General features: G+C 38.5%; 1 protein-coding gene across 2 annotated transcripts in view; it reads left to right on the top strand.

Annotated features, from left to right (window-relative positions):
- Positions 1-18,585, top strand: part of nlgn2a (neuroligin 2a) — a 268,976-nt gene extending 250,391 nt beyond the window's left edge. For both annotated transcript variants that reach the window (XM_028474126.1, XM_028474125.1), the window contains 5 exons: positions 4,076-4,261; positions 9,592-9,857; positions 10,828-10,981; positions 11,815-12,181; positions 13,978-18,585. In XM_028474126.1, the coding sequence (XP_028329927.1) occupies positions 4,076-4,261; positions 9,592-9,857; positions 10,828-10,981; positions 11,815-12,181; positions 13,978-14,806 (1,802 nt within the window). In that variant the 3' untranslated portion in view covers positions 14,807-18,585. The remainder of the gene's footprint in view (positions 1-4,075; positions 4,262-9,591; positions 9,858-10,827; positions 10,982-11,814; positions 12,182-13,977) is intronic.
- Positions 18,586-22,516: the final 3,931 nt, after the last annotated feature.

The following is a 22,516-nucleotide window of genomic DNA, read 5'->3' as shown; positions in this document are numbered from 1 at the left end:
CTCAGCATTGGTTATTATTGGGAGTTGGATGTTGTCGTCCAGCTGCTGTTTTGTGCTATAAAAACTATGCTGACATAGAGGAATTGCAATGTGAGATGAATGAAATAATAAATACACTCATTTGCATAAAGGGTTATGTTTAATATATCATGCTGATTACTGAGGGGAGGGCTTTCGGAGGCTTATTTGCTTCCTGTTTGTGTTCGGCTTAATTACTGCACACACAAACAGCCTCGACTACAAGGAGATATGGTCTGTGAATCCCTTTGTTCAACATGGTTTATTGAAGATTATCAATGACAGTCAAGCTCAGCCAAAATGTACCTTGACGTATATGAACCATCACTGATTTGTCCTATTGAAAGGCAGCTAAAAATGAACAGCTTTATGATTTAGCTATTCTAAAAAAACGCACCTTTCATTTGAGATGGTTCAGATTAATTACCTTCTTTTAGAAACTCATTTAATTTGACATTATGAACATTTGGCACAGGAAGAGACCATTTTGTGCAGAATAAATACCAAAAAGCTTCAAAACTCATCAGTCCTTAATGCAAGGGGAGTGGTTTATCTTGGGTGATATTTTAGATTGTTTTACTGCATCAAACCAATTATATTTAATATAAACCACACTGTGCTGGCTGCCAGTGCTTGGTGTAGGATGGGCCAGGCCACAACAGATTAACCCTCATTTTCAATGGGATATACCGAAAGTAAACTTTCTACAAGTATGTACTCCCACTGCCTCTCCCAATCTACCAGAAGCCACACCTCTACTTTTCTGCACGCGCATCGCGGAACATAACAAGGTCGCATCGGGTCGCATTGATATAGGTCTATGGGTCAGGTAAGAGCCAAAATCATATTTACCTGTTCGCTGTTGTGACGCGCGGCCATGCTTCTGCGCACAATCTCAAAAACAGGAAGTCGAAGCCTATTGGCTGGGCGTACTCGGCAATCATTTCCATTTGTATAAGCGTCTATAGGACGAAAGAGGGACTTATATACATTAATGTGTAAGAATGACTACCGGCAGTAGATCATAGTAAATGACTAGTTAGGTATTTTTTTTGCATTTCAAAAGAATGATGCGTAAACAGGTTCCTCAGAAACTCTGGATATCAGATTTAAGTTTGCTAACAACTCGCATGAAGTTTACCATGATTTACTTTCAGAATATCTAAAATCACTAAGGACTATTGAGAAACCCACACGTGCTTGAGCAGAACATAAAAAGACCCGTCCACCAGGCCTGTTTTTGCGTCACATAGTGAAACTACGAAATCCTAATTAGTAACTTTGTAACCAAATTGCCAGATCCAAGTACGTTTTTGACATTCCGGATCCACACGTGCATTTTTTTTATGCACTCCTTCCATCTTCACCTACTTTAAAATTTTACCGGTACTAGTCATGTTCATCAATCATGTTTTATGTATTTCCTACCTTCTGTCTGTCATTCTTCTCCATATGTACAGTGTTTAAGTGCTTTTCTCTACATTGTCTTTATTCTCATTGTTATTTATTATTACATATAACACAACAATGTGTGTTGGAGCTACTTTTGACGTGTCTGGAACACTGGAGGCAGCCACAGCCTGTGGTCAGCTGCGTTATTCACAATCAGGCCCAGCAGCTGCTGGCTCGCAGTAAGAGTATAAACTGAACATTCTGGCGAAGTAGACGGAGAGGGTTTTCTAGTGATTCCCAGGAGAAAAATGATGCCAGAGACATGTGTTACTGCGAATTCAAAACACGCATCACTTGCAGCCAATGAAGGAGGTGACGTGGCACTGACCGTGCCTTGTTGACGAGCAGTTTTTCAGTACTTGACAATTACTCGAATGAGCGTTATTTGACGAAAGCTTTAGCATTATATAGGATCTTTTGATAGAGCTTACTGGAGTTGTAGCACTCAAGGCCTGTCTTGGTCTCGAGAGCGGTCTCTAGACCACATTTTAGCAGTCTTGGTCTTTTCCCGGACTCGAGGGCATTCTTACTTGGTCTTGTCTGAATCTCAGCCCGGCCAAACTCAGGATTTTCCATCAAGACCAGTTGAGACCAACACTGACCTCTGATTTGATATTCTTTAACTCATGTTCTGCCTCGTTGAAAATCTTTTCCAGTGCTTTATGTGTCAGACACCAGCAAAAACTCAGACATCATTCCATCTTATTTATAGTCAGAAATACCTCTGAATACTTACTATAGGCCTTCCATCTTATTTTAAGATATTTGAAATAATTCTGGACTTATCAATGGCGATTGAATGCATACAAGGATGTATTTTCTGTAAGAATTTAGTTGGGTTTTTTGGATCGTCGCATGCTGTGCTTTGAAAGAGTTGCAAACATCTTGCTTTTGTCTTGTCAAAATAAAAGACAGAATCCTCTTAAACTGTTTAACCTTGTCATGGTTTTTAAAATTGTTTTTTATGGTCTTGGCTTGTATTGGTTTTGGTCTGAACTCCTAAAAGTCTGTTGGTCTCTGTGCTTTCTGGTCTTAAGCAAGTCTTGGTCTCGGATAGTGTGGTATTGAGTACAACACTAGAGATTGCAATTAAAGTGCATTACAGGCACGCTTTAACTTCATTTCCTGTGTACAATACAGTAGTAAAGGGAAATCTCGAAGCCTAATGGCATTGTAGCCAGTCGAAGCAGACCACAGTGTGAATCCTTGTCAATCTTTTCTGCTCCCACTTCACAAGTCTTTAACATCTACAGTATTGGCGTAATGGATAACCTTTTCAGTGCACCTGCCTTTATTAGGCACTAATTAGAGGTCCCACTAGTGCCACAGAGGAGGCCAATTAACAGCGACACAGATGAAAAAGATTTAGGTGTTCGGAGGAACAATCGAAGTCACTCGACGGTAATCACGCAAAGCAAATGCCAAGCTAACAACAAAGGGAGTGGTGTTATTATGAAGCTGTGATGAATGGCTGGTTGTCTTACACAGAAAGCTTTGTGGAGGGCTCAATACTTCATCATTCCACAGGGAGAATCAAATTGGCAAACAGTGATTCATGTCACCTGTAGGCACATAAAACAACCAACCACTGCAAAACACAGTCGAGCTGTTCTGTTTGTACAAGGTAATCTAAACATGTTGAACAATGGTTTTCACAACTATGCAGCAAGTACGTGGTTGGTATTCAAAGTATCTTTAAACCCTGGGATTTAGAAGAAATAGTCATCTCTGTATCTAAGAAGTCTGCTGTAGCTTTCGCTTTCACAGCTTATTTTCCACTGAAAAAGCATTCAACAAGTCCCAAAATGACCAAAACCCCCTCAATCACTTTCTTCATGGACTGTTTTTTCCTCAAACTGCCTGTGGCTCAGCTCCAGGCTTAACTGCTCTCACTTTACACATAAATCTTTAAAAAGTAAAAGGGCGTCCTTTCATTGTTAATAGGGAAAACTGTGGTTCTTTCAAAAAAAGTAGAAACAGTGTTTTTGACATGCTGTAATCCAGCAGGTGTGAGTATAGGGCTGTTTTCAGAATTTCCCATGGAAATCAATTACTAAATTGCTTGGGGAGTAAAGTCTTATAGTCATAGAGCATATAGACTATTTTAGTGAAGGAATAAGCAGTTGCTAGACTTTTCGGCTCATTGGAGAGTTTTTGTTTGGTTTTTCAAAGCAATAAGTAAGGTGGAGGGGAATTGAGACCAACTTTTTTGTTTAGGTATACAAAGAATTTACATAATTTTTTCCTTAAAAGACCAGCATTACAATGCATAAAGAATAAAGCCTCAGTCTAAAAGTTACTGAAACCAGTGCACCATTGCATGTAGATCTATAACTTTTTTGCATATCTTTCATGTGGTCCTTAGTCTCATTTGCATCGTAGTAACCATGGCCAGCCCAGTGGATAATAAAAGCTATTATTGTCCATCTTTTAGTGCAGCGTTTCTAACATATTGTTCATGTATTCTGGTGTTACACTCCAAATCACTCACCAATTCTCCTTGCAGCCTTTTGATTGCTTCAAAGAAGAGAAGAGATCATTTTCCTACTCTTGCTCTCACATGTGATATACTGATACTATCTTATTTTTCCACTTTCCCCAACAGGCTTCCTCAGCACGGGGGACCAATCTGCCAAGGGAAACTATGGCCTTCTGGATCAGATTCAGGCCTTGCGTTGGCTCAACGAGAACATTGGCCACTTTGGCGGCGATCCAGAGAGGATCACTATCTTCGGTTCGGGAGCAGGGGCTTCCTGTGTCAACCTCCTCATCCTGTCGCACCACTCGGAAGGTAATGCTCATTCCCTGACTAATGGCTTTTGTAGGATTCCCGCAGATCCTTAAAAAGTCTTAAAAGGCATTAAATTCATGAATCTCAAAATAAGGCCTTAATTGTCATTGTAATGTCTTAAATCAATGTTTCAATAGTCTTAAATTTTAACACATAAGTATGATATGATTGTAATTAGTCTCACATTTCAAAATAAATGGTAATATTAGTTGTTTTTTTTTTTTTTTAATATATTATTTACCGTAACATTGTGCAATCACGACAGCGTGACCAACTACAAAACAGTGACATGCTTGTAGCAACTTTCATGAGGAAATGTAAATTTTACAAAAATTGCCTATCCAATGAAGATTGTTCTTAATAGTTTTTTGTTTTTTTGTATTTTTGTTATGGTTTTATAGATTTCTGGCTATTTTTGTAGTCATCTTTGGAGTGATTTTGATTTTTTTGTGTGTGTTTATTTTGTGTGCCGCCAGTTGCACGTCTGCATGAGTCAGTGGAAAAAAAATGACCCTAACCCATATATGTTATTGATATGCCGGTTTTTTTTCCCCCCCAATTGTTTTTGCTGTGAAGTTGATTTTGAATACAATTTCAAATGGCAGAGTCTTAAAAAAAGTATTGAATTTAATTTGGCTGAAGCTGTAAGAACCCTGTTTTGGCCAATAGTTAATAAAATCCTTGTTTGAGACTCTACCGCAAGGCAATTTGAAATCCTAGCTTAAATCACTTGTATAATGTGGTACAATATTTTCATTCCTTTTCATCCTTTGAATCAATATTTTACTAAATCTAATGTGAGAACACATTTTAAAGCAGTAGGTGGGAACGAAATGCCGCCATTAGAATCCAGCTCAGAAATGGTAACCCGTGTGATGTTCACTTTGACACATCTATTCCCAAACGGAGAACACGGCCTGTCCTTGAAACCTAAGCAGCCATGTGGCTAATAAGTAAGCCCAGATTTGATCCACGTTTATGTCTTTGGAGGATAAATGACACGGCAGCTCGGACATCTGCGTGTATAACCTGGTTCAGCGAGCGCTCTGAGCTTTGTTAACAGAAGAATCGACTACCAGGGGAAAGCTCTGCCTGCATTGAAAACTAACATCCGGCCTTGTGCTTCCCATTACTGACAGCATACCCCGAGGGCTAAGTGTTAATATTACACCAACAAAAGACTGAACCCCACGGACTGGCCCACTTTGATCTGAACTGAAATCAGTGTGGCTGGTGATCTGCAGTCAAACGGCCATGCACTGGTTGCTTTGATCAGGCTGTTTTTGAAGCTGCCCTCGGATCGTTCAGCGCATCTATACTCACACACACGCACATGAACACACACTGAAAAGGACAAGGGTGGGGGGAGGGACTGTGCATGGGTGCAAGAAAAAAATAGAAATCCCAGAAAGTATTCCTGGAACCGCACTTGTTTATCAGTTACTGTCGTGTATCTGTGCATGTGTCTGAGAAAGCATACACACGTCTGACTCACCGCTAATGTTGACTCATTGTTTGTGCCTACATGTGCCTTGAGAAACAGATGGCTGTTGTCAAAGCATGACCCAGCATTCCTCAACTGTTACTGACCCACTGTATCCCTGTATCTGTGATCACCAATGATGCCAACAAACCATGTAGAACCCATAGAAAACCACTTATCCTTAAACACTAACACACCCTAATAGTAGATAGTAGATATTCTGTATCAGTGAGAGTATGGTATGGCCAGTGAGTGATGGGAAAAAAAGAAGCAATTTTGTTAATAAATAAAGCTGGAAATAGTTTTGTACTAAAAATGATATTTAATTATAGCAAACAGTCTTTTATTATTAGGGTTAATGTGTGGTAAATGTTCAGGTAACACTTTATATTAACTATCTGTTATAAGTAGTTAATAGATCATTAATAAACTGTTAGTTAATGAGTTATAAATTGCTTGTTGCATATTTGCCAACAGTTTGTTAAGGATTTATATTTATAGATATCCAATAGATAACTTACAAGCTGTTAGGTAACAAGTTATAAACTAAATGTAAACTCAGTGTTAATGATTTATAACTACAGTGGGGGAAATAAGTATTAGATACAGTGCAGATTTTGCAAGTTTTCTTACTTCCAAATAGTGGAGAGGTCTGTCATTTTTATCATAGATAGATACATTTAAAAAAAAAAATCAAATACACACATGTAGGATTGAATGGAACTTAATATTTAGTACAGAAACCTTTGTTAACAATTACAAATGTCAGATGTTTCCTGTAATTCTTGACCAACTTCTATAACTATATACAGTACGTTAGTAAATGAGAAATAGTTGCAACTTTAGAATAATGTATTTAAGGTTTTAATTGATACTTAGGAAGTAATTAGTAAGTAGTTTACTACTAACGTATACATGATGTATGACTAATTTATAACATGCAATTTATACATTAACAGCTTGTATCTATTGGCTATCTATAAGACACAGTTATACTGTAAATCCTTAACAAACTGTTAGCAAATATTCAAAAAGCAATTTATAACTCATTAACAGTTTATTAATGATCTATCAACTATAACGGATAGTTATTATAAAGTGTTACCAAAATATTTACTGGAATTAACCGGGATTTCCAGAGGAATCACTCTATAACACAAATAAATCAGTAATAGTAAAAACAACATTATTAACCTCTGTGTGTTGTCAACCAACCCTGATCCATTGCTACCTCTTCATTGTCTCACCTCCGCTGTGTCATCACATCAGCATCTAACGATGTAACATCAGCCCAGTAGACGCCACCTGTCTGTCACCCTTTCCTCCTCCCTCACCCCGCCGGGAATGCCAGGTAAGAAGTCTGTCATCCTCATGCTTAAGAAACACCCATCATGTCACGAACACTGCATCGCAAATCAAGCTCGACAGCACAGACATCTAAGATGGATAGCAGAATGGGAATGGCAGGAAGGAGATGTTGTTTGAAATACTGATATGAGGAAACGCTGTCCATGTAGTTTCTATGTTAGAAAACTAAGACAACAGTCTTCTAAAAGATAGATTTTGATTTTTTTATTTAATGTAATTTAGAGATAGGACACAGTGAAAAATTGCTTAAAACGTCTCCGTTAATATGTCACAAAATTAGAGTAGCAATATTGGTCAATGGTGAGAGTTAAAGGTCAACTGGGTAGAGTAACATCCATGCCTCAGTTATCTAACAGTAGGCTAATCCAGTGTTATTTAAAAAAAAAAAAAAAAAAAAAATAAATTAGCAATAATATCTAGCCGTGTAAAAAAAAAAAAAAAAATCTGAATTTTAACTGGCTCTTGTAATACTTTTTTACAACTCTTAAAAATTAACATCCTGTCAGCATAGGCAGAGTTTGAGATTACTGCCATTGGGGTGCAAAAGAAAAAATACAATTAATCATATAGACCGTCTCAAGATTCACACCAACCACAATGTGTGTAACATATACATGAATGCAAAAATGATTAGTAACATACATGATAATGTTGACGACAAAGATTTGCATCAACATGTCATTTAATGTCGTAAATTCAGAATAAAATCAGGTCGGCGTCCGCTTTCTGCTTCACTTTTGCTGCAGTGCCATACATGAACTGCTGGGTGCAGTGTCGCTTCACCATTTACATTGTGAAGAAGAATTGCGCAACAGAAGAAAAACCAACCTAAAGTCCCAAAAGTTTGGGACCATTTCACTGAAAACTTTTACTAGTATTTTTTAAAGAACAACAAATGAATTAACATGTATTTTGTACAGTCACTGTGTTTTATGGCACTTAAAATATTTGTATAATATGCACATTATATTAAGAATTGTATTTTTTTCGAATGAATTTGGGGAAACTGTAATGAAAACCTTTGGTCGCTAAAGGGGACAATGCCCCCCGCCCTTATTGCAGAAAACACTTTTTAAAGGGTTAAAGTTATTTTTTATTTTGTTGATGATGTTTACTATCAAAGACTATAAGTTGCATCTTCTAGCCAAAATGAGCTAAATGTGTTTGTCTGATCGTTAGCTTTCGGAAAGTCAAGTTAGTTCCTGCTTTTCAGCTATTGCTGTCTGGGATGGGCTTTAGCTAGTCTTCCATCCCAATAGGATTAAGTATTAAAAGAACACAAGCCAAGCAGGTGAAGGTAGTGGGAAAAAAAAAAGTCAAAAATGTGTCCGTCTCAGAGTGGGTTTCTGCAGCTGTGCCAAATTCTACTTTTTTCCTAAAGTTAATTTCCCATCGAAAGAAGGCCCTGCAACTCTGCTTAATAATTAACTCACCGATCTTCAAACCAGAAGAGGAAGGAGAGGAGAGTGAAGCAAAGGTCTCCTAACGAGGCACTTGAGTGGTCCCAGCAGCACAGGAAAGCAGAAAAAACTAAAGAGACAAAAGACCAAAGCAGAGGGGTTTCATGCTCAAGAGGGGTTGAGGGAGGAAATAGGCACCTCAGGAAAAAGGTAAAAAAAAATGATCGTTTGACGTCTCGACGAAGCTAATTCCCAGTTTTGCCTTGGAGCAGGTTTTGTAAGAGATGCTGTGGGCCTGTAGTCCCATTCCATATCTGGCAGGTTTTCTTCGAGAAGACATACACAATGATATATTCTAAATGAGTCATTTTTCAGCACTGGGCTTCATCCTATGTGTAGGTTTCTCCAGAGATCCAACCAGCTCTGTATTAGGGTAAAGTACTAGCTGTTGTCAGGTAGCACTGATGTTATAGTCTCAGAATCTTCAAAAGGATACTTTTCGTCCCACATTAGTATAAACCAGTGTTTCTCAAATGGAGGTACGTGATACTACAGGGGGTACTTGAGAGAGAGAGAGAGAGTTGAAAAATAACAAATAAACAGTCAGTCTTGGTGTGAGAAAACTATAGACATAAATCTATTCAGGAGCCACTAAATCAGTGTTTTTCAACCTTGGGGTCGGGACCCCATGTGGGGTCGCCTGGAATTTAAATGGGGTCACTCTATTTCCATGCTTTCACTTTGTGAAATAGAAATCTAGTTCAACTAAAATGCATTTTAAAAAATGAGCTCAAACATGATCGAAAAACTAATTTTGTCTTTGAGGTCGCCAGAAATGATTCAGATCAAAATCGGGTCATGATCCAAAAAAGGTTGGGAACCACTGCACTAAATACTCTTTTCACTTATTGACGAAATGAAATTCTTTAAAATGTCTTACCACTCATTCATTCCATCATTATGCTCTATAGTTTTCTAAGCAAAATGTTGAAATAAGAGAATGTTGGGTAATTTAGCCAAAAATGTTTCAGAACCACTGGTATAAACTGTATATTTATGCTCTTCGTCTTGCCTTTCAGGCCTGTTCCATAGGGCCATAGCTCAGAGTGGAACAGCCATCTCAAGCTGGTCTGTCAACTACCAGCCCTTAAAGTACACCAAGATCCTGGCCAGGAAGGTGGGCTGCACCTACACGGAGACTGCGGACCTTGTTGATTGCCTGAGGCGCAAGAACTTCAGGGAGCTGGTGGACCAGGACATCCAGCCTGCTCGCTACCACATCGCCTTTGGCCCCGTTGTGGATGGAGATGTGGTGCCTGACGACCCCGAGATCCTAATGCAGCAGGTGATCATCCAGGAACTACAAACGATACGTCTACGTCTTAATGCGACAAGCTAAGATAGGAAGCAGACAATAGCATTGGTCAGAATTAGAGGCAATGGAGACGATGGATTTGTTTTTTAATAAGTACAACGGATAAATAATATTGACCTTGACATTTCAAGGATCTTGCATTGAAAACTCAAGTCTTACAAAACACTGACATTTCCCAGATTATGAGCCTGTTCAAAGGCCACGTCACTCAGGAGCCACAAAAGACGTCTTGTGTGCTGCGTTTACTGTACGTCAAATATAACCAAACTGAGCTTTCTTTGGCCTCTGTTGGCATTACCTGAATCTTTTTACATTATTGGACACTGCAGCTGTATGTATAGATAATTATTTTTCTCTTTTCTATATTTGCACCTTACTGGCGTTCTTTGCAGACAGCAAAGTAACAGTTTTATTGGGCAAGGAAACATGTTTGTACTGTAATTTATTTGAAAATGAACACTTAGAAGTTTCAAAGCATTTTTCCAAATTTGGTACACTACATCATTTTTCTACCATGGCAATGACTGAATGCTCATATTTGTTGAATTTCTAAAACACCGTACTGTATTTATACATGAATGAGTGGCGCCATCTATTGGTGTGTGCAAGCTTTTTTTATATATTGTTTTCAAGGCAAGACTGTAAAAATACAGCAAAAATCCTGTCAGAATATGGTTGAGCCAATATTTGAACAAATAACTCATCTTATAAGTGCAATAAACCATGACATATGCACAATTCTGTCCTGAAGCACTAGCGTTATTACATTTTAGGAACAAATGCAGAGATTTAGGGTAAACACTATGCCATTAATGGCTCTTTATTGTACTAAATGGTTTATTTTGATTTAAAAGTGTGAATGTTTTAAAGATAATCAAATATTGTGTCATATGAACTCTATTCCAGCCTAAAAATAGCTCATATCTCCTTTCACCACCAGGGGGAGTTCCTCAACTATGATATCCTAATAGGAGTGAATCAGGGAGAAGGGCTGAAGTTTGTGGACGACAGTGAAGACAATGATGGTATCTCAGCAGCAGCGTTCGACTACACCATCTCTAACTTTGTCGACAACCTCTATGGATACCCAGAAGGTAAGAGATAACCAGTGAGGAAAGGTGGCAGGCTGTCATCATGATTTCCTAAACCTCCATTTCTATAATTGACACAAATTGTCGTTTCTGATTTAAGTTATTAGATTACATAGTTATGAAAGTTTTCCACTGACATAAAAGATGAACAAGCAACATAAGACATGTTGTAAACTACATTTTAGCTCTAAGTTTTTCTTCTTTTTTGAAGTGTGAAGGTAATTACGACTTATTTTGTGTTTTCTAATAAAAAGAAAAACGAACTCCCGAGTTGCAGATCCCTGTTGATTTGAGCGTCTTTAAATCATTATGTGGGGAAAAGAAAGAGACGAGATAGAAATGCGAAATCCAGTGAAGCGTGTCAGCCATGACTAGCATACTAAAGAGACTGCCTATCATGGAGATGATCTTTCACCATGGTGGGTCTGTGCTTTGGCCTTTGAGGCTCCGTGGGCACTAATGCTGTCGCTCATCATCCCGCAGGCAGCCGCCTCCAAATCACAGTGCTGTTGTTCCTCACAGATCAGCCCCGCAAATGCCTCACAGCGGGCCTCAGTCAAAATACAGACATGTTTGGAAAATGCAGTCACGCTTCCTCTCAAGTGCCCGTCACTCCTTTGACTTTGTGAGAGGCAGATATTACTCTCTCCTCTTTGTGTCACTGTTTTTTTTTTCTGTTTTTGTTTCTTTGTTCTGGCAAAGACGCCTCTTACTTTAACCTACACCTGTTATTCGAGTTTTCTAGTCTTATACTATACACTCCTGATTTCTTACATTCTTTTTTCTATCGTTCCTCTTCTCCTATCCCTTTCCCTTTCCCACATTCAATCCTGCAGGCAAAGACATCCTAAGGGAAACCATCAAGTTCATGTACACCGACTGGGCAGACAGGGACAATGGCGACATGCGAAGGAAGACTCTGTTAGCGTTGTTTACGGACCACCAGTGGGTGGCGCCAGCGGTGGCCACTGCCAAACTTCACGCCGAGTTTCAGTCGCCGGTTTATTTTTACACCTTCTACCACCACTGCCAAACGGAGACGCGACCCGAGTGGGCCGACGCCGCCCACGGAGATGAGATACCATACGTGTTCGGTGTGCCCATGATCGGAGCCACAGACTTGTTCCCATGCAACTTCTCCAAGAACGACGTGATGTTGAGCGCGGTGGTCATGACTTATTGGACCAACTTTGCCAAAACAGGGTAGGTCCTTTGATTTTACTCCATCATTTTGAATCCTGGTGCTATTATCAAGTTTAGTTCAGTGATCCATTACTGCTATTACCTTAATGCTCTTTTGACCAATCACTATGCCTTTCTAACCATCAAGTACAGTATATTATCAGCCTGAATTGTTGTAATTCAATACAAGTGGTGCAACTCATGCCGTAAAGTAAAGACACATCATTTTGAGACACTACTAAAACCCTTGGTGAGTATCACCATCTGATCATCGGATCAGATAAATTTACAAATGATGGATTAAAAATATGGGGTTTAATAATGTGTATCTTTAGTTAAAGATGATAATTGTACTGGATATTACCAGCAAATCACAAAACGACAACAAAAACACACAAAATAAACTGGACAAACACAAAGAACAGACGAACAACAACAAACGCCACCAAACACACACACTACAAGAGCAAAATATTTACTGTTACCAGCAACACACAAAATGACAACAAAGGCAAACAATAAATGAGAAAAATATACAAGATCACTACAAAATACACAAAAATTACAGAGAAACAACCAAACGACAACAAAAACACACACAAATATTAATTGAAATAATACCAGCAAGACACAAAAACACAACTAAGAGAAAACATACTGAATAATAAAAAGAACAAACAACAAAATGACATCAAAAATACACAAAATGATGATGGAAGTCTTGATTAGAACAAAAATGCAATGGTCAGTCTTGGTCCCACATCAGGAAGGATATGACAGGAAATGATAAAAACTATAGAAATAAATCAATTCAGAAAGCACCAAATACCATTTCATTCCACTTATTTACAAAATGAAATTCTTTAAAAAAGTGTGTTATCACTCATTCATTTCATCATTATTCTCGAAAGTTGTTTTTTCACAGAATTCTGGGCAAAATATTCTGAATCCAAGTAGGGGATACTTGGATTCAAAAGTAAGAGAAAGGGGTACTTGAGCCAAAAAAGTTTGAAAACCACTGGCTTAGATTGCGATTCAATTTGTTCAACAAAAAAAAAAGAAAGAAATACAATTTAAAAAAATTAAAAAAATTCCACTAGTGGCTCGTGCTCATGTTAGCTGCATGTTTGATGTCAGCCATGAGTTAAAATGGACACCAGATTTATTAAAACACCAGTGAAGTTCTAAGTGTTTACTGTTGATATTTTTCAGTAAAATCGCTATTAAGGAAGTTTTATGAGGTACATCACATAAAATGGAAGAAAGTTGCATTTGTTTTTGCTTCCACAACAGATGATATCTAATATTTCAAACCGTGCTTCAGTGACTCACTGTGCTTTTCTAATGACCAGGCTACTAAAAAGCATCTGGAAATTAATTGGGTTAGTTATACATACAGTTTGTGCTGGTTATATATCATTGTAATCTATATTATTTATTCTACGTATATTTGTTTCTATAGATATGTTTATTGGTAAATATAAGACACTTGACTCTATTGGTGGGCACATCCCATCTGTGTGTTATATTTTCACTCTATAATAGTGATTTACTTTTGAATCAGATGACTATTGTTTTAGTGGGAGAGGCTACAATTGGCTCTCTTGATGACAATGCCACCCATTGCTGATTACTATATTAATGTGCAATGTAACCTCTTGTCTCCAAATGTAATTCAAAAGCATTTAATTGCCCTCTATGAAAGAACTAGGGTTTCTGTCCTTGCCAATATCTATGAAAAGTTAACTTTTTTATCTTATTGTTAATGCGTGTCTTTAAATTGAAAAATAAAATCTGTCACCCATTTATTTCTTCAGGGACCCTAACTTGCCTGTCCCTCAGGACACAAAGTTCATTCACACCAAGCCCAACCGCTTTGAAGAGGTCATCTGGACCAAGTTCAACTCCAAGGACAAGCAGTACCTTCATATTGGGTTGAAACCTCGTGTCAGGGACAACTACAGAGCCAACAAAGTGGCCTTCTGGCTGGAACTGGTTCCCCATCTACACACTATACAAGATCTGTTTCCGACTACCACCCGTTCACCCTCAGGCCCGGGCGTCGTCACCATTAGAAACGAGCTCAGAACTCCAAGGCCTCGTACCAGGGCCGCTTACCCCACTCTCCCCTCTGATCTGGAACCTGACGGCTCGGAGCGTCCACACCAGAACCTTTTTCCAGAAGACACCCGTGACTACTCCACCGAGCTAAGCGTAACAGTTGCCGTGGGGGCTTCGCTTCTCTTCCTCAACATCCTCGCCTTCGCCGCCCTTTATTACAAGCGCGACAAGCGGCACGAGATGCGGCGACACCGTTTGTCTCCTCAACGAGGTGGTCCTGCCAACGACTTGGCTCACAGCCAGGAGGAGGAGATCATGTCCCTGCAAATGAAACACTCGGAGCATGACCCTCACCACGACATGGAGCCTCTCCGGCCTCACGACATCCTGCGACCATCTTGCCCACCCGACTACACGCTGGCGCTCCGACGCGCCCCGGACGACGTTCCACTGATGACGCCTAACACTATCACCATGATCCCAAGCACCATTACCAGCATGCAGCCTCTCCATGCCTTTAACACTTTCCCCTCCACTGGTCACAACAACACCCTTCCCCACCCCCATTCTACCACCAGGGTATAGTAGGGAGTAGTGCTACAGTTCACCTTTGGACGATATGGGATATTGCCCTCTGGACAAAAAGGTCAGGCCTCTGGACGTGGGCCTTTTTTCTGTTCTCTTTTTCTCTCGTTTCCTCAAAACCAACTTCTCTACAACTCAATAGCTCCATCTGCTGGTGCCATGTGGAGGTGAAACTGATCTCTGCAGCAGAAAATGATCAATACAAGGGCGTGGGCTCTTTTCAAAAGTACTATTCTTGAAGAGGGCCTGTTGTCACACCAGACGACAGACCTTGAAATACCTAAAGGGGACAAATGCCTTTTGCCCTTTGATGTTTGTACTTTATTTTTCTTTGGCTTCATCTCTTTTTCAGTCCCTGCTGTAATGTGCACACATCTCTCTTTTCTACATTTGTCCTACGACGGCTTGGTTTCCCCTTGATTCTCTCTCTCCTCGCAATGCGTCTTCGATCAAAGGATCTACCATCTACTGAGCGTTTTGCGGGATAATTCGGGGCATACTGTAAACTCCAAGCTATGAACACACTCTGATACTTTCATTCTACCAGCATTCTTGGTGCCAAGTATGTACTCATGTGTTTCACTCTCATGATGAGGGGAAAAAAGGAAATTTTAGAATATTCTATTTACTGTCAACTAACTGAGACTGTGTGTTCTCATGACAAAGTGCCAAACTGGCCCTTGATTGTCTTTGTTTCATCTTGTTCCCTTTTTTCAAACATTTGTTTAATTGTTGTTTTTGTGGAGATTTATTTGCTGACAATATAGATATAGAGAAATGATATTATATATAGTTATATATAGATGTGTACAAAGGAGAAAGTATATCAAAGGGTTTTCTCAGTGGGATCTATGCATGATTTATTTTTAAAGAGGCCGACAAGGGGAAAGGAACACTATCTGTAAATGCACGTTTCCCAAATCTAATCAAACCGTATGAGTTCACTTCTAATGTGCAATTATTTTGCTTCGGAGATATTCCAGAACCTTCTCAATGTTTGGTTTATCATTCGTTAACATTGCCATCAATTTCTTGATCTATAAACAACTGTCGACACATCCTGGTTCTTATGTTCTTCTTCATGGTTGTTCAAGTAAAATGCCAACCCGGTGGTATTATCCCGGGTCTAAGGAATCAGTTTACAGGCATACATGACACAGTAAATCTATAGGCTAAGTAGCCTATTACATTCTAGATAATACCCATTGTTTTGCACGACTCGTTCATTTCCTGCAACAAGCGTTATTTAGGCACAAGTGATGTATAATTATATGAAGCAGTCATTTAAGATCCCATCAATGGTAAAAATCTTTGTGTATGCACTCCTGCTACACACATACATAACCCCCTTCTTTGGCAGTTTTTTTCTTCAGTTTTATTCCCTGACCAGTAAATGTGATACTAGCATATCGCAGAACTCAGACAAAAGTGCAGTCAAGTTGTTGTCCGAAAAAGTTCCTCCGTCCGCTGGCAGTTCCTGACCTCACTTCTGCTCTGCTGTCCCATTCAATCAAGGGTTAGCTTAACAAGCTAATGAGGGTCCGTCGGCTCATCTGCTGTAAATTAAACTCCGAAGCACATTGAGGGAAAGCGGTGGGCTTTAACGGCTCACGGTGCCGAGCTGAGAGACGATAAAAGGGATCATCAGATCTCAACAGGGTAAAAGCTCCACATTTCATGCCCGTGCTTCTTTTATGGTGAGCGTGCTGCTTCACTGCCCCCTACTCCACAACCTCACCCTGATTTCCTGATAAAGATGTCAAACAGGGATAGTGGGTAATGCTCCACTGCGTTCACTGAACCGATGCAGTGGAGCTTACTCCCAGTCAGAAGTTGGTCACTGGTGCCGTCTTTGCTTGTGCTTTAGCTGTAGCCAGTTTGTTGGTTTGTTTGTTTTTGTATTTCCTTACTGCCTAAATTGGGAATGGTGGGAGAGGACTGGAAAATGAGGGGATAAAACACCTGGCTTCTCCTGTTTTAGAGGATGTGTTCGGCAAATGAAAGGGAAATGTGCACAATTTAAATCACACAACAGGGGTGAGTGTTTTAGGATGAGTGATTGATGGCAAAAAATAAAAGGACACATTTTTGGAAGAATCCTGATTCCTGAAGACTCACCGCCTTAAATGTAGAAACTGGAAGAAGAAGAAACAAACAGAGCTGAACTGATCTGGAGAAGACGATGAAATGCTTGGCTGTGTTTCTACCCACAGTGTGTTTGCCTGGATGATACCCTGCTGATCTGTCTACATGTCTGCATTGATGTGTCTTTTTTACACACTGATTGGGGGATGAGGAAGCTGTGACATTGACAGCTGGTAGGGGGAGAACAGGCCACGTGGTTTGGGCCCTGTCACTTCCTGGTCTATTTTGTAAGCTAACACTAGATGGCGCCATTGTGAAGGATTCAGTGAAGTCATCCCCAGGCTGAGAAAAACAGGACTTCAAAGGACAAATATCAAAGCTGGGGGTCAAAGACAAATGAAAGGACTCATCTTCTGAATCCAAACTGTACATTTTTAAGTGTAAGAATCAAACCGACAAAAATATTTGTACATAATCAGTTTCTTGTTAGTTTTGTTTTCTCCTGGTTTATTTTTTTATTTTTTGCGTGAATGAAGGATATGCTTACTTTGTGACAAAAAGAGACAACAGGTGTAGGTTGCAATGAAGGACGTGGTTTCAAATGGTTTTTGTTTTAAGTCAAAACCTTTCATTTCATCCACCATACATACTGTATATTTTTCTCTATTTGACAACAAGCCGAAGATACTGTCATTTGAATTCTATTGTTTCCCGTTATGTTAGATTTTAAAAGAATAAAAGAGGACTATGGTTTTACAGATTTTTGTCACTGTATAATGCCTTTCACTATCATTCTAAGCATGTATCTAGTAGTTGGCAACTTTGCTGTCATTCTGCTGTTATAACAAGTTTCGTACCCTCAAACTGGCACACTCAAGGTTTTGGTAAGTACGTAGATCTACATATGGACACATTTTGTGGACAGATGACATAATGCAATCACACATGTAAAAAAAAATGCAATAGAAAATGACATAGTGTTAGTACGGAGCAAATATTATTGTTAAAGTTTTTTTTTTTCAAACATTTTTTCATGGCAGTGCAGTTAAATATCAACCCTGGTTACAGAGAATTAATTTGATTCTGCTTTGAGTCATTTCTTTCAAGTTGAAAAAAAATCAACCTATTTTTTTTTCTTTGTTTATTTTGCTGAACCTTTAGTTTTTTTTGGTATTTTTTCTATTGCCATCACTAAAATGTGAGCTTATCGAACATGTAGCAGTGTTTACATGTAGCCATCTAACTCCACGTGAGGGCTTTGATACCATGAGATGCCTCATATCCTTTCGTTTTTCATTACACAAACCATGTTGCATCACGTCGAGTATTTCTACGTCCCCTGCAGTGATGCGACGTAGCTATTTGATGTTAAACTCAAAATGTTATAAAAACGTGTGATCAGTCCAACCACATCCTGACGGCGATGTCGCTCCAAGGTCGCTGGGCCGACTCTCATTGCAACCCCGAACCTGTTGTCTTTTTTATTACTTTGTTCAATTCAGACACCTAAGACTTGAGATGAAAACTAAAGTTTAAAAAAATTTATGAATAAAAGAAAATAATCTTAAAAAAAAAAGGCAAGTAAAAACTCTATAAATACCTGCGGTGATGATATTTCTGTTTACTTTAGGAGTTATTATCCACTGTATGCTGTGATTCTGATCTGGGAAACATTAAAGACATTCATAGCCAAACCTTGTATTGTTTCTGACTCATATTTTGGTGTCTAAGATTATGTTTTACTCTATTCTAGGGGTGTCAAACTCATTTTAGATCAGGAACCAAATACAGAGCAGTTTGTTCTCAAGTGGGCCACAGATTTTATGCGGGAAAACGGGTAATTTCAACATTATGGTGCCCTAGTTTGCGAAAATATAAGAAACTGACTATATCCAACCAATAAGTACTACATATCAGTCCTAACCCACTTTAAATTTCCTAGATTTTGTGACCAACTTGTATTTATTAAGAGAAATATGTTGTAGTTTTGAGGAAAATTTTAAGAATTTTGTACAAAAGTTGAATTTTTTTTAACTGTTTAACATTAAAAATGACTGACATCATTTGATATAAACACTGGGAAAACAGTGAGCCCCTGCAAATACAGTATTGTTGAGTGTCATTTACACAATGATTCATGTTTTCTGTCATTTTTTCTTTCTCCTGCAGGTCGAATTAGATCGTCCAAAGGGCCGATTTGTCCCCCGGGCCCTGAGTTTGACACTTGTGCTCTGAAAAGTCTGTGTATATAATCATAAACAATCATTGCACATGGTGTTACCTTTCTCATTAACATGGCATCTGTAAATGCAATATAATCATGTCTTTGTCGATTCTACACTGATTTTTTATTTTTTTATTTTATTTTTTTTAATGTTCAGAATCAGAATCAACTTTATTGTCCATGTATAGTATGTTCTACACACAAGGAAGTTGACTTGGTGAACTGTGCTCTCTCTTACAATGTAAACATTAAATAATAACAATCAACTAGAAAAAGTAGTTAGAGACTAATATGTGCAAAACTAAATAAAATAATATAACAAGAAAATAAAATATGAATAATAATAATAATAGGATAATAGTGCAGTACTGCAGTGATGAGTGATATGTTTGATTTTAAAAAGTAATTTTCCACTGATATTTCTTTCCATATAGTTGTGTGGGTATTTGTATGCGAATTGTATAATTGCTAAGCCAGATTTCATCTCCAATAGTTTCCAAGATTTCACTGGTTTTTAGTTTCTTATTTGAGTATGGTAAGAAATCTGACCTCATGGCATACACTAACTCAGTGTGCTCTCCATGATCAAAAAGTGCAACAGTAACATTCAAAAGCTTAAAAATGAATAAGAACTTTAAAATCAGCAGCAAAAACCAATTAAAGTCATTGACACACACGGTACATCATCAACATGACCAAAAATCTCCCTCTCAATCATACGCAGTAGAGAAAAAAAAAGTGCCTTTAACTTTGATTTAAAAATGTTCACATGTGATGCTGTGACTTCAGCGCTGCTGGCAGTTTGTTCCACTTCTTTGCAGCATAACAACTAAAAGCAGTATCACCATGTTTACCGTGAGCTCGGAGCTCCACCTCATTAAAATAAACAGTTACAATCATTAGTGAACTTTCTTATTCATTAGTTGATGTATATATTTACTATAACCCTGTAGGTAAACCAGACAATGTTGTATTTGTCATTTCTCTGTTTTGTTTGCTTGCAGAAAGACTCACGACTCAGAAATATTGACCTATAGTTATCTTTCACCAAGAGGCAAAGTGATCCTGAACCCATATGATCAATGACCCAGAATCTTTCTCATCTGCTAGACCAAGGACACATTGTTTAGATAGTTAGTGTTTTATATTGCACTCTACAAGGCAAATAAAAGACTGCGTTGGGGGCACCCCTGGCAAACTCTTTCCTTTATATTGAATAGTTTAGATAGGTATCAATTTACTGTAACCCTTCCATTTGAAACTGAACATAACTTTTGTAGTAAACTATTTATTTACCACAACAAGCACATTATTCAGGTCTTGTCATCGTTACTGTCCTTTTCCTCTTGTTTAGGGGCCACCAACGGGACATAAACCCATGATCTCTTCACTGAGTGGCAGCAATGTTCACTTTATTTTCTTATTCTTGTATTTTCAATATTGGTGCTGAATTGATGTTTTTTCATGAGTGGTAATGACTTCTCTGGAGCTCATTCCAGGGTGAACCTCTGACCTAACGTTCACTGAGAGCAGGAGAAGGGCACCAGCAGACCCCTGTGACCCTGAACAGGAACAAGCCGGTCAGTAAACCAGTGGTTGAAATATTGAAATGACTTCTTCACACTGTGGATTTATGAGTTGCTGTGCAGTTGTGATGAGGTACCGTATTGCACAGTGGTGTTTGATGACTTGAGATTTTTGTATTGAAATGTTTTGAAGGCATTTAAAAGGCTGTGTAATAGCAGTGCTGGGTGGTCAGAGGCCACAAGGCCTTTTCTGCTGTCCTCAACACATTTAAATTAACTGATGTTAATTTACAACTATAGGTTGATATGTAATGACAGAACTCTCTTCTGGTCAGACTGCCCAAAGCAGGCCAGATTCCATCGTTTTGTACACTGATAGCATTCACCGAGGTCTTTGTCAGAGGACTATGTTATGACTACTGCTATCAGCAACATGCAAAATCCTGAGAGCACTGAACAGCAGCAGGTTTACTGGGGCACACACACTGAAAGCCTGTTTACCTTTGATTCTCAGACCAGTTTGTTCCCCAAAACCCCTTGACCAAATAAACCCTGTGTCCACATCATGCACTGGTTTATAGATAATAGTTTTGCATAGTTGGATACTAAGAATGACACGGCAAACAAATGAGCTCTTTATTTAAAGAGATACTTTATTGCCTTTTATTTACTGGTCATTAATAACAGAATACTGTTATTAACGTTCACAAAGGCAAAAGGAAAGCGTTGTTAGTTGTTTGTGAAATCTCTTCCAAGATAGCCACCGCCCATGCAGGGAAGGGCGTGGCTCGCTGCTCATTATAGTTGTTTTTGCAGAAAGGCTTTCTACACCTCTTCCCATAAAGTAGTGGTAAAAAACACAACAGCCGTCAATCAAAGACTTCAATGCGTCACAAAGCCTTTGTTCAAGAAATATTGTTTTCATCTGCGTTTGTTAATCTGTTAGCAGGGTTACAACAAAAGCACTAAAATGGATTTTGACAACATTTTACCCAAAGATAGACTTTATGCAATGGAAGAATCAAAGTTTGGAGGGGATCTGGATCCATATACTGGTTCTGGATCAATTTAAAAAAAAAAAAAAAATGATGAATCCCTATTTCAACTTTTTGAGTTTATTCAACAAAAATTATGAGTGATCATAGTATTAAAAAACTGACAATATCTAACAAAGAGGATATTTTGCCATAATTTCTTCATACTGTAGAAATCACACTATTTGTAACCCAGTGAGACCAACACAAACTTGTTTTTGAAGGAATTAAAATTTGATACTTAAAAAAAAAAAAAAAAAAAAAAAAAAAATGTTCTTTTTACTAAAAAGACAAATGCATATTTTTTTTTTTTTTTTTTAAAAGCAACACTTTGCATCATAGAGGAGATCAGGGGTGGAGCAGTAATTTTAAAAGTGATGGTGTTCCAAGGGGAGGGAAACTGTTGACTCCCAATGTCTTTTATTAAATGAATTTATTAAAACCATGATAAAGCTGTTATTAAGTCAGTGTTGCTCAACATGTGACTCTTTATGACTTAATTTTAATTATTCCCCTCTTTTGCCTTTACATACCACCTGTTTCCTCTGTTTTGTCAATTTTCTGCCACTTTTGGACCATTTTTTGCCACCCGTTTCTCATAGTTTGTCACTTTACTTATACTTTACTCATCACTATTAACTCTTTGTTTACCTTCTCGCAACAGCAGCTTTGTCAAATGTCTGGCTGCGATTGGCTTGTTCACTATTCAATCAATTTAATCTCCTTAATCTCTGATCATCACGACCAAATTCCTTTACTGTTGAGGAATGAAGAAGTACTGCCCATATGAGTTTAACAGAGAAGGGTGTGCCCTTGACTGTAAACACGAGATATAACCAAG

This window comes from Gouania willdenowi, chromosome 18 (assembly GCF_900634775.1).
Source record: "Gouania willdenowi chromosome 18, fGouWil2.1, whole genome shotgun sequence".
Classification (NCBI taxonomy): domain Eukaryota; kingdom Metazoa; phylum Chordata; class Actinopteri; order Blenniiformes; family Gobiesocidae; genus Gouania; species Gouania willdenowi.
Note: the sequence above shows the minus strand (reverse complement) of the source record. Positions and strands in the feature narration are given on the sequence as shown.